Genomic DNA, 13,512 nt, shown 5'->3' on the forward strand with positions numbered 1-13,512 from the left:
TAAAAAATAGTGGAAACAGAAAACCATTAAAGCAGATGAAAAAACATACCAGGTATTAAAGAATAAAGTTACAGAGCATAATTATTTCATTTGACTAATTATTTCATTCTTATTTCTCTATTTAAGAAGGCAAGGCAATGTTTGTTATTTTGGAGGGAAGATGCCATAGGAAATTGACATTAAATTTTGTCTTCCAGAAAACTCAATTACATGAACCACTGAATGTGGGATAAATGACAAGTGACAGTAATAAACATATTATATTTAAAGTGCATATGGAAGGAATCAGGGCTATAGTTGCATATATTTAGCTGCGCTTCTCACATATTGAAGTGGTATAAGGAATATATTCAGAATAATATAGTTCTATCATGTTGAAATGTTTTAGGCACTGTTCCGTCAGAAAGGCATTCCATGCTTCTTGGAGCTTTTTGTTCCATGCCCCTTCTGTGGACACAAAACTGGCACTTAGAAAATGTTTTTTTTTTTTTTAATAACTCTGCTTGTCTCCTTATTTAGTTTCAATATACAAAATAAAGAATACTAAGGTGGAAATAAGGTGGTAAAAGGAATACCTATAAACATTTTAAGATCAAGTAACACTACAGTGGTCTGGGATTCCTATGAATACACAGAAGTCTTATTTCACAGAAAAAACATTAAATTTCCCTACTTATGTACATAATTTTACTGTTAATACTTTTAACTATCAAGGTGAAAGAAAATGATGAATAGCAATGTATGCTTGCTGGGAATTCAGATAAAAGGTGAATTTAGTAGTTGGAGTGTTTAGAAAAAGAAAGTCATGGTAGCTAAAGCCAGGTAGCAGACAGCTTGGAATGGGAAAGCAGATTAAAGGAACTGACAAGTAACTGACAGGGAAAACATTACTGATAAAACAAAAATCTTCAAGTTAAAATGTTACCATTGGTTTTAAGTGCAGCAGTTTTTCTCCTCTTGAACACTCATTTATTGGGGGAAAAATGTAGTTCTGCAAATTTGAATGCAATGTTTAACTGAACTCCCTTCAGCCTGGTTCATTATAAAATAAGTGGACTATACCATCCCTCCTGTTTCTAAAGGCTAACATTCAGTGCTTCTCTGATCATACCTATGTGTATCAGTCTTCATTACACTCTAAATTAAATGAACATTTCTCATCGTCAAACAGTGTGAACATCAGTTCACTATGAATAAAAGTTTTCGATTACTATCTCTTAACATTTTCATAAGTGACAATATATCATATCACTAAAACCCTTTAACTTGAAAATTTTAATGGCAATACTTCTCCCAAAATGTACACTAAACAGCACATTCTATTTAGAAAAATGAGCTACACCACTGTGAAAAATGTAGGCAAAAGGAATTTGCCTATTTTTAAAATATTTTCTTCCTAAAATGCTTCTTGCCCTCCTTTACCCCAAAATTATTTTGTCTAATCATCTAAAGAAAGTTTTTTTTTTAGTTACAACTCTAAAAAACATGTATCTAAATTTATAAATCATGTTTTGAAGCTACTCACTTAAAATGAAGATCTTTGAAAGTAAAATGAGTTTCAACAATTCCTGTAGTTTTCACTCTAGTTCTGAGAACATCTTGTTGAGTTGGGATATAATTTGGTTGTGCTATTCTGTCCAAATCATTCAAATAGCTGAAAGAACAAACAAAGCAATATGCTAATAGTTAATACAGCCAAAACAAAAAACCATTTTGGTACATACAATATTCCAAAGTTTGTAATAATGTGATACAACCAATTTAAATTATCTTACAAATTCCCACTGAAATGCAACTGTTAATACTTCTCCAGTCATGTTTTTAAAAATGAGTGTACTCTGTAAGGCTCTTAATTGGGAAAGAAAATGGAATAGTAATAACTTCTTGAAAAACTGCACACATGTAAAATTATCATATTTTTTTGATGCAGCACCCTCAGTGTTCCAGACAACACTCTTGTTGAAGATACAGTGAGAAAACCACTAGCCAAAGGTTGAATTTCATGTTGTTCCTTTTCAATACAGAAAAAGACTACATATTCTCCTATACTCTGCATTGGCTCTCTAATTTCATATTCATATTTAACTTCTCATTTTAGAGAACCATTCAACACTCTCTGCCCATGATGCCAAATATATTGGGGTATAAAAATGTAGAGCTGTCATACCATGTAATAATTTTATTTAAATTATCTTGTGTCAAATTATATGGTAGAGCTAGTATCAATGAAAGCCAGGGAAATGGAGAAATTAATGTGAACTTGAGTGGTTAAAGAAGGATTCATGGGCAGTGTGGGATATAAATAAAAATGTGAATGATAGGGTGGAAAAAAAGGAAATGTCATTCTCATAAGGAGGAGTAAGGCAGTAGAGACAGGAATAACCAAGTTTTGTTTCTCAAAAAGTAACACCACCATTAATAGGTAGGTACAACCTTAAAATGAGAAGTCTGGAATTAAGTCTAAGGTCAGCTGAATATGGGGAGCAACAGTACAATGTTTTGTAGTACTAGAGTAGAATAGTGAAAGATATGTTAGAAAAACTAGGTATAGAGAGGCTCTGATTATTACAACTTTAATTGGTTGGTGTTAGTCTCTAAAACTGTTCCTTTGCCATTTAGAAGAGGACTTACAAACAAAAGGTGCTCAATAAATACTTGATTTGTTAAGGATGGAGCTGGAAAGCTACCCAAATGCTGACTTAAGAACCAAATATATCTAAGATAGCCTGAGTTACTGAATTAAAAATAATATATTATCTTACTATCAAAGATGATAATCTCCCAAGTATATGTGTTTTTAATCAAATTAAATATGATTTAATAAACAAAAGGCCATGCAAATTCTGAAAGTGACTTTTAAAATATATGTGCTGATTATTCACATACATTTCTTTGCTTAAAACTACTATAATTCTAATAGTCTCTAAAAATACACAGTTATAGTTCAAGACAAAATGAAAAACGGGTATTGTGAAAAACTCCAATTGTTTTAAAAGATCACAAATTCAAAGTGTGAAAGGGAAACTTAGTGACCCCCCCCCCCCATCTCCAGTTAAAAACTTATATATCGAGAAATCCTCCAACAGCTATGGTGAAAGTGCTTTCTATGACTTCCTTCATTCTTGACCAATAACTCCATTACTGCCATCTTAAGGTTAGTAATAAGATTATGGGAAGCCAAAGTGATATTTTCCCACTGCATGTCTAAGTGCTGTGCACAAGAGAAAGGGTCTTGATCAATAGACTCCAGGGGCTGGGGAAGTTCAGCCATATGAGAAGAGAACTGCAATGTATGTCCTACGAAATACCCCTTAATTACTGAAATAGCTACCTTTGCTGGGTGCAGCACAGAACAATCTTCTCTGAAAGCACTGGAGGTGCCAAAGTAAACATTGTGGTCTAAGAGTTGCATTCATGCTCTTCTATCCTTCCTAAAGTCTGGTTTGTTCATTCATTCATTATTAAACAAGGGCGTATTGAATGACGACTGTGTCAGGCAATGGAGGCACAAAATTAGACGAAAACAGACCATACAGATTTTACAGTTTGGTGGCAGAGACAGAAAATAATCTAATAGTCTCATTATAAGTATGAATCAAATGACCTCAAAGTAAATGTAAATCTGTGAGTGCTATGAAAGAAATTACATTCTATTATGAATACACAAAACAGGGAGACAATAGCTTACTTGGTGAATCAAGGAATAATTTTTTTTTTTTTGCATGTGCAAGAACTAGAGTGTAGGCCAGAGATGTGGGGGTAGTGGTGAGAGGATTCACAAGAGACAAAATGGGGAGCAAAAAGCAAGAGAGGCGAGGTCTTCTACACTATATGTGGATTAGCTCCCTCACTGGGAATTAAACTCGGAGGTGACAGTGCTGAATCTTAACCCCTATACCACTCGGAAGGCCCTGCATCAAAGAATATTTCTGAGTAGAATGAAAGTGGTTGAAGAGATGAGCTATATATTTAAGATGTCACGTCATATACTACATATATAAACTACATGTAATAAAATATATGGTATATTTACAAAATATTACAATTATATAAATGCTGCAATTAATGCATATAAATCATTAAAATGCAGATTAATATAGTACTATAAAAGTTATGGGTTATACAATAGCATGCATTATTAACTTTCTTATATTCATGTAACATACAGCAAGGACTAAACTAACAAACTTTAGTTTTTCATTGTGGCAAAGTTCATGTTTTTATAAAGGTCTTCGAATATCTTTCATCTTCTATGTAATCCTCACTTGTGTCCCTACAAGTAAAAGACCAGTCTAAAAAATGAAACTATCTTGGAAAGTAAAATGAGTGCACATTACATGTTTTGAGAGCAATTAATGTTATTCATTCATATCTGGCATTTTTCAATGTGTGCTTCATTATGCAAAGATACGTGACTTTGTTTATTCTATGTAGATCATAAAGCAGAAAGTTTCCTCAATTAGGTTTTATCGCAACTCGATTTATAAACTTTCTGGGGTCACTGCCTGGAAAATCAGGGCAGACTTCCCTTCCAAAATACTTAGATATCTGTAATCAATGTCTAAGCCAACAGGGCACACATATTTTCTAAGTATAGAGTTATTTAACTAAGTGAGAAAATATCTTGGAATCATCATGCACCTCCCTCCCCCACCTCCCCCAAGGTGCAGCATGTCTACTGGATAAGTAACTCTTCTCTCCACTATTAAAATAAAAAGAACCCAACTAAGTTACCCTCCCCACTAGCTAGTCCCCTTTGGCTAGTCCCAGTAAACTAGAGATATACTCCAATTCAGAGTGAACTCTGGGAAGTTTTGATTACTTTTTTGGAAATATACTGGAAACATTCCCCTTTTCTCCATGTTTCAATTAGAGTTGCATAAGCATGAGTCTCTGGAGACACCTTTGAACACAAAGGAAGTAACAGCATTGCTGTCTACAAACACAGGCAAAAGAGACAAGGTTTTCAAATATTGTCATCCTGAATATCCTGAGTTGTATAAGAATATGTCAGCCAATTCTGCAATAAAATTGACTTGGAGGTATATTTGACTTACAAGTAATTATTCATGATAGTTTAGTTCTGAAGTTCTGATTACTTACTAAGCTGCAGAATCATTAAGTTGGTACTCTCGGGATCTGTTGAAACAGGCTTGTACACCACTATCTTTCCACAATCTCTTTATAACTCCTGCAAGTTCTGCAGTCATAAAACCTTCCTCAGCAGCTCCAGCCAGCACAAAGAGTTGGCGAGCATCATCCTGAACAAAGGAAAAAAAGGAGAGATTTTTATAGACAACGATAGATAAAAAGTACCAAAGTACAAAGAAGTACAGTACAGATTCCAAAAAATGCAATAGTGAATTATCTTTATTTATCTAAAGCAGCATTTTAAACAGTGGCTTAAACAAAAGAGCATAATCTTAAGTCATAGGTCTGCTTTGCAATATTCTCTATCAAGACTCTAGGAGGCTATAAGAGTAATTACACTTAAGTTCAAAAAGGGGACATAACCAACTATTCACTGGTAGTCTTGTGCACTAAAGATGATCAATTCTGAGAAAACAAAAATATCTATGCCTTGCCCTTCCCTCCTGATATTTCTAATATAAAAATCAATATCTTTAGGATATATTAAGATAGACTAATTAAACATTAGCTTTCTGATACAGTTCTGGAAACAAGTTCAGAGAAGAAATCAATGTGGATTAAGAATAGTTCACAGAATAGTATGAGATTTTTCAAGAGACTTTGAAGTATGCCTACATTAAAATCAATGAACCAGGAGCCACAGGTGGGTGTTTGCTAATCCAGGCACAGGAAACCAAATAAGCATAGTTTTGGATTAGAAAGTCATGATACACATAGAAGACAGCATGTAAAAACATTTAAAGTTTTGAGACTATAAATATTTTGCTACTCTGATTGACAGGTAATCAGCAGCCACAGTTCTGTCCAAAAGAAAAATAAGGGAGTCAGGGATGCAGGTCTTAATTTTAAAAAGTAAAAAGGTAAAATTAATTTTAGCATATTTTAACCTACACATAAACTATTTTTTTTAGATTTATTTATTTATGCATATAAGAGCTGGGGTGTAGGCCAGAGGTGTGTGTAGGGGGGCAGTGAGAGGATTCACCAGAGACAAAGTGGGTAGCAGAACAGGCAGATCTACTGAAATAGACTGCTGAGGAGAGAAATGGGCAAGACCGGACAGGTCTGCTGCGCTATGTGGGTTAGCTCCCTGGCTGGGGATCGACCTCGCACTTCAGTGGCTGCCAATAAGCTTCATAGTGCTGAGATTTAACACCTTGTGCCACCAGGGAGGCCCTATACATAAACTATTATGTCAACATGTAACTACTGAGAGATATTATATTCTTTTTTTATACGTACTCTTGAGAGTGTGGCATTTTATAAAGATAGCACATTCAACTACTCAATAACCACAAGTAGTAACTACAGTACTAAATAACAACTCTAGTCTGCAAGTAAGAGGAAAGTTAATTTAAAATAGGGGAAATAAAAAGTTGCTATCTTCACAGAGATTCTCAGAGCTTTATATTACTGGTCAACTGCTAATTTTTCTCAAACTATTATAGATGCTTCTAAAGTGATGACCTACTTTATAAGGTATACAGAATAAAAGCATTAGTGTCAGAATACCAGAGAACACTAGCCAACAATATAAATTTATTCTGCTGCCAGTTTGAGAGACATTTACTTTTCAGATGGAACCAATCATGAAAAATAATTATCTCAGCATGAGAACATATTATTCAAGCATATGTTTCCCTTTTTACTGAATCACAAGAGAAATGTATGCAAGTAACACATGTACAATATCCTTAATAAACCCCAAGATAACATTGTTTCAAGTCATTCTTAGCACCATTAACCTAATTCCAGCAAAGAATTATTCATTTTCCAAATAATCATCTAAATAATTTAGGTGATATTTCTAACTAAGAAATTTCTAAATTTGTTCATTTGTATTAATTAAATATAATCAAATGCAATTTTCTCCACCCATTTTAGAAAGTACTTTTCATTTATGTGCATTTTTATTGAGCTTTAATTATGGTATCTTCATTCAATATCAACAAAATTTCCTGACAGAAAACACTAATGCCCTCTGGTATGGGATAAAAATATATTCTATTTAAGCTTTCTAGGGAGAAATTTGGAAAAATTTTAATTTATCACACTAAGTTTTTAAATTTTTGTTTAAAAGGAAAATTGAATAAATGACTGTCTCTAACATATAAAGAAATTTCAAAGTAATTTATAATAGATTTATTATACAAATTTTTCTTTTGTTACTTTCACTCAATTTTTCCCTATTAACTATGAATTGAGCCTCTATGCTAAAAAAATGTTCTAGCAAAAACTAAAAAGACAAAAAGAAAAACTTAGAGAGTCTACACCAACATTCTTCATGGTAGGAAGCACACACACAATTTGAATACATAAAAATATGATGATGGAACTATAAAAAGTAGTAGTAATCACCTACTTGGTGCAAAAATATTATAAATTAAGCTAGAGATTGATTTACAAGGTTTTAGACAGGTCAAATTTTACATCAGTTATTAAAAAAATCTGTGAAAAATTAACTACTTTAATGACAAACTTGAAACAGTTTTAAGCCAGCACATGAGCTGGATGAGAAGAGGAAAAAAGACTGTATGGACTGAACTAGAGCTGCTTCCAATCAAACAAAAAACAAGTTACTAGATCAAAAAAGGAAGTGGTTGCTTATCACTTTGGCAATCTTTCTATCATGTGATCTCCTGGGTTTTAGTTTCTTTACTGATAAGCTAGTTCCACCCCTTTATTTTATCTAGCTTGTCTCCCAAATATCCCCTTTAGCAGTGAAATTCTAGTATTTTGTAATAGCCAACATTTTCCTATTCCAGAGATAGGCAAACAAATACTTTTTCATTATATGAGAGAGAGTGCTTTTTAGTCTGGGCATGAACACAAATAAATCATTTCAGCTTTCCAAATTGAAAAAACAATTTGAAGAATGTCAGTATGGACCGTTTGCTATAAACTCAGTAGTAAATACTAACAATTATTATGGCGACACCAAGGGACAAAACACCATGTTGCATAGAAAACATGGGACTGTCCAGGCCATCTGATGGATAAGGAAAGGACTTAACTATAAAGGTAAGATCATATAATCTTATGTATTCTCATTTCACTCATTTCTCTCACTGTTATCCTTTTGATTCCTTTTATCAAATGGATTAGAGATGATTGAGAAATCTATGTATCATATCATGTATTATCATGCAAGTTATTCTCTTTACTCATCAGGCCTGTTACAAAGAATTTTAGTGACTTACCGCCCGAGCTGAGTCACCGAAGTCTATCTTCAACCTCCCCATAGCTCTGATGATAGCAATAATTGACTGGATAGTGTTGCTGTAGACCACTGCTTTGTACTGTTTACATTCTTCTTCAGAATAACCAGCTTCATGGATAATTCTAAAGAGACAAAGGGGAAAAAAGAACATTTAGTTCCTTTGACGGAACATAAAAAACAAATTTAATGTTTTCAATCTACTTACTTCATTTGTTTCACAATTGTACTTTTCCCAGATTCACCAGCACCTAAAAAAAGAGACGTAAAAACATATTTAATTTCATCACTTAAGTAATTTCATCACTCATCCAAACCCCAAAGTGCACACAACCCATACTTCCTCTTCTTTCTCTCAATTGAATGTTATAGGTGTCCAAACATATAGAAAAGTTTTCAAAAATAAGTCCCATACATTTATTTCATCATAAATTCAATAAACTCAACCGATAAAAGATATTCCATTCGTGGGTATTTTCTAAAGTACAAAAATACAATCTTCTATAGCTTACACAGAAGCACTATAAATTAGCTTTTACTCAAGATTTTGTTCCCCACTAGAACATGTTTTAACTATTTGGCCAATTATCATACTTCTAACCTTTGCCTCTTGTGACATAGAAGGCAAGAAAGCCAAGAAGCCACATGAAAAAACAAAAAGTCGTCAGCTATTCTGCAATAGATACTCAAACACTGTTATTAAACAACACATAGACAACGCTATTTTTTAACACTGGGGATGCAATGATACGCAGAAAAGAAATGTCTCTCCTTTTTTTTCATCTTCTATATCACACACATCATAAGCCCACTCTTCAAACTCATCTTTATTTTCTACAAATGCAAAGTCTCCACCACAACTTGAGTCCTACCAAGAAACTACTATTACTGTTAAAATGGCCCTTTTGGCTACATGTGTATCTGACCAAGATTTCATGTCATCAAGGCATTTATTCCTGTTTGAGAAGACTCGGGGTTTTCATTATCTGGTGAATACTTGATTTTATTAGGACTATTCCTAAGCATTTTATGCTCTTAGAGTTCCAATAATTCCTGCTGATCTGCTGAAAACTTTTGTTTTTTCTGCCAACATCCAACTTGCCACCCTGGCTGGTGACCCCCCATCAAGTATCAAACTTACCTCCATCCACCTTTCCTAAGTCACAACCCATGTGATCCCAGCTGCCTCTCACTCTGCACAAGGTACTATTTGAATTCCAGCAGCTAATCTGTGCTAGTTACACAGTCCACCAGAAATGTACATGAATTTCTCTGTGACAGATACAATTAGATGGCAAACTTCTGGATTCATTACCCACAGCCCTTTCTTGTTCCAGTCATCTATGGACATACAGACACACAAATCATCAGACACTGGAACACAGGGCACAGTTAAATGGCCTATCTGAAAAATCAGTGATGGTGGTAGCAGGGGGCTGCTTCTATTTTACTTGTGATTTGATATTCAAAACAACTTCCCAAGATATCCTTACATTAAGTAAAAAAGTAGGCGCTGAATAAACAATGAGGGCATTCTACATTTACAGACAGCCTTTTGAATCTTTCAGGGCATCTGCCAATATAAACAATTCTCAGATAAATAACCCATTATTTATTAATCAACAAAAGGTTCTTGGCTCTGTAAAAAAGCACAATTGCAGGCATTATGGCTCACACATTTCTCTAATTCAAGAGAGGTTAACCCAAGCAGCACATTCTAGGCATTCTGCAGCAGGGCCCTCTTGAAGAAGGCTCTCTGGATTTCCAGAGCCCTGCATTTGAGTCAGCAGTGGCCATGCTGTGATAATGGAACATTCTAGATCCTAGTATCCTCCCTACATGGATATGGTGGTTCTACAGACACAAGTGAACTTTGATGAACCCATGGTACATGCTGTAAGTGAAACAACTCAACAAAGGCCCAGAGAAAGGCTTGAGGCCCATGATACAAGCTAGTGAGGTCTAAGAAACATACAAGGAAATAAAAGGAATAGTAAAGAATAAGACTGCTGCCAGTTGAACTATGTGTATGCAGATGAGAATTTTTAAACCTTAATCAGAAAAGAAATTTCCTGATGTCAGACATCATCTTGAAACTCTAATTAAGTTCATATTTTTTAAAATAACTGGTGGCATAGGACCTAGCTTACTTTTACAATGAGCATCTAGTCAAGGGCTTATGGTTCCAAAAAAACCCTATAACCTGCTTATCACAGAGTGGGAATGAATTCTATCAACTGGATTTCTACCTAATTTCTTCACTAATCACTGTACTCTGTGCAATAGATATCTTAGAGGCAGAAACAGTGGGGAAAAAAATCAAAGTTTAGCAATTTATGTAATTAGTTTTCAATTTTCAGTTCATGCAGAAACTCCTAAATAAATATCAAACAGATTGTTAAGGTTCCTACATTCTGAATACTGGCATTCTCTCCACATAGTAAACAGCAAGGAGTTAAAAGTTGTCCTCTACATATCTTAGCACTCATTTTTGAGGGACTGGCAGGAATCAATATTGTGAAAAATAAAATGTTGGTGTTAGTGCAGGCAGGCAAAGGGGAATAAAGGGTCAATTTTGCTACCAGTACTCAGCCAGCCAGGTACTGCATTTCACTTAGATACATATTAAAGGGTGGAAATGCTCTTCTTTCAAGAAGAAACAAGGAATATACAGAAACATGTACTGGTCAGGAAAGATCAAAACATATGGTCGCCAGGCCAGGCTGGTCAGCATGAGTATGAAGTCCGTAAAGTGTCAACCACCAGTTCATGCTGTGAAACGAGATTTTAGAGTAGTGGGGAAGAGAACTATAACTCCGAAGAGCCACGAATGAGTGTGATATGGTCATAGCCTAGGAAGTCAAAGGTGTGATCACCAAGGGGAATCCCCCTCCGGCCTCTCTTTCAGGAGGAAGTGGTTGATGGAAAATTGCACCTCCGAGAGCAAATATTAAGCCCAGCAGGTGTACGAAGTGGAGCTCGGCATGTGATGATAACACGCCTATACAGATGGTGGAAGGGCAAAGGAGCATCACCACAGTAACACCGAGAGGGGCTCATCTGCCACATGGGGATGCGTGCACAGCAACATACTAACAGGATCAGGGAAGGAAGACAAGGAGCTGATGGGGTGAAGGGAGCTAAAAACTAATCAGGATCTAAGTAAAGAAGTAACCTTTGGATAGATTCTAATTCTTTAAATATATTATGTGATTTATATTGTAGTGACTTACAGTATACTGATATATCTGATATATCAACCTGGTATCAACCTGATTTTGTTGTCGGGCAGAATAGGAAATTTAAAGTTTTAATCACTGAAGGTTTAAAAGAAAAAAAAATAAACTTCAGAAAACAAATACTTAACCCCCACCCCCATCCCCAAAAAAGTCCTTTTCCAATTCTGTACTTAGGGTCATGTTTATATCATTTATTTCCTGGCTTCAGGGTTGTAAGCTGCTAACATCACAGAATGCCTGTTCAGCTATTAAAAAGATGACTTAGTCTAGTTATCTTATGCTGAATTCCTGACATCACTCTTCTATGGGAGAACATTTTTGCACCCAACACTAATGATAAAGGACTGATCACAAAAATCTGCAAAGAGCTGATGAGACTCAACAACAACAAAGAAAATAATCCAGTCAAAAAATGGGCAGAAGAGCTAAAAAGAAACTTCTCTGAAGAGGAAATGCAAATGGCCAACAAGCATATGAAAAAATGTTCAACATCACTTGTCATCAGGGAAATGCAAATCAAAACTACCATGAGATACCATCTTACACCAGTGAGAATGGCACATATTAAAAAAACTAGCAACAACAAATGTTGGCGAGGGTGTGGAGAAAAAGGAACTCTTCTGCACTGTTGGTGGGAGTGCAAACTGGTCCAACCACTGTGGAGAGCTGTGTGGAGATTTCTGGACCTACTAAACATAGAGCTTCCATATGATCCAGCAATTCCACTCCTAGGTATTTACCCAAAGGTCACAGAAACATCCATTCCAAAGAACACCTGCACCCCTATGTTTATAGCAGCACTGTTTACAATAGCTAAGCTTTGGAAACAGCCCAAATGCCCAAAAATAGATGACTGGATCAAGAAGATGTGGCACATATATACCATGGAATATTACTCAGCATTCAAAAAAGATAAACACATGCAATTTGCAGCAACATGGATGGCGCTGGAAGGGATCATGCTCAGCGAAATAAGCCAGAAAGAAAAAGAAAAATACCGGATGGTCTCACTCATAGCAGGAATCTAGAAAACTTAAATAAGGGACCAGGAAAATGAATAACTATAAGAAAGTGAAAATCAAAATCAACAAAAAACTATGAACCAGAGACACTTTTAGGGGGGCGGGGGCGGGAGGGGAGGGATTGGGATCAGAATGGGGGGGGGCTGCAATTGTATGGGGAATATAAAAATAAAATTTATTATTTAAACAAAAATATTTTGTTAAAAAAAAATCCTAACTATATAACAATCAAACATTTTACATGAATAAAACTAAATCACAGTTTGGTTTAAATTGGAATAAAACCAAATTATAAGTGCATTTAAAGTTGGTTCTGTTCATCATAGTGCTGCTATAAAATGAACATGATCAAGGTCCTTATATTTAAGATAGAAGCAAATTAAGGGCATAAGGGCAAACAAAAATAAGACACTTAATTATTCCTGTTGAAAGTAAGAGAACAGATTTCCCTCCCCTCTGTTTCCTTAAAGCCTTACTTTGGAAAAACTGTTAAGTCCTTGTTCCTTTCTTCCAAAGAAGTGGTATATAGGTCTTTTTTTTTTTTTTTTTTTTTTTTAATGGCAGCTAATGACTAGAATGTCTCTCTCAAGGACTGAGAAGCCATCTCTTTCAAATGAACATCAAACATAAGAGGACACAGCATTCTAGTTCCTGTGGAATGGCAGGAGCCTAACTTGGGCAGGTACCTTTTTCCAAGTTGCTTAACTACTTCCTGCAAAAAAATAAGAAATTTGTTTCCACTGTGGATAAGGCCAGTCAGCTAACACAGTCTCTCTAATTAACAGGTAAAAAATAGGATGAACTAGCATGACAAGTCTTATATTTAGTTACTGTTTATTTTGAAAACGTGCATGTGTGGCTAACAAGGAGATGAGATTCTTTC

The 13,512-nt window shown here is 35.0% G+C and overlaps 1 protein-coding gene across 1 annotated transcript in view; it reads right to left on the reverse strand.

The window, feature by feature from the left end:
* GNAI1 (G protein subunit alpha i1) overlaps window positions 1-13,512 on the reverse strand; it is a gene marked incomplete at both ends in the record, with an annotated part of 67,593 nt that overhangs the window by 11,731 nt on the left and 42,350 nt on the right. The window contains 4 exons of the mRNA XM_084229321.1: window positions 1,526-1,654; window positions 5,104-5,261; window positions 8,352-8,493; window positions 8,577-8,619. Of these exons, the coding sequence (XP_084085447.1) occupies window positions 1,526-1,654; window positions 5,104-5,261; window positions 8,352-8,493; window positions 8,577-8,619 (472 nt within the window). The remainder of the gene's footprint in view (window positions 1-1,525; window positions 1,655-5,103; window positions 5,262-8,351; window positions 8,494-8,576; window positions 8,620-13,512) is intronic.

The sequence above is a fragment of the Talpa europaea genome (assembly GCF_964194135.1).
Source record: "Talpa europaea genome assembly, chromosome: 3".
In the NCBI taxonomy this organism is placed as follows: Eukaryota; Metazoa; Chordata; class Mammalia; order Eulipotyphla; family Talpidae; genus Talpa; species Talpa europaea.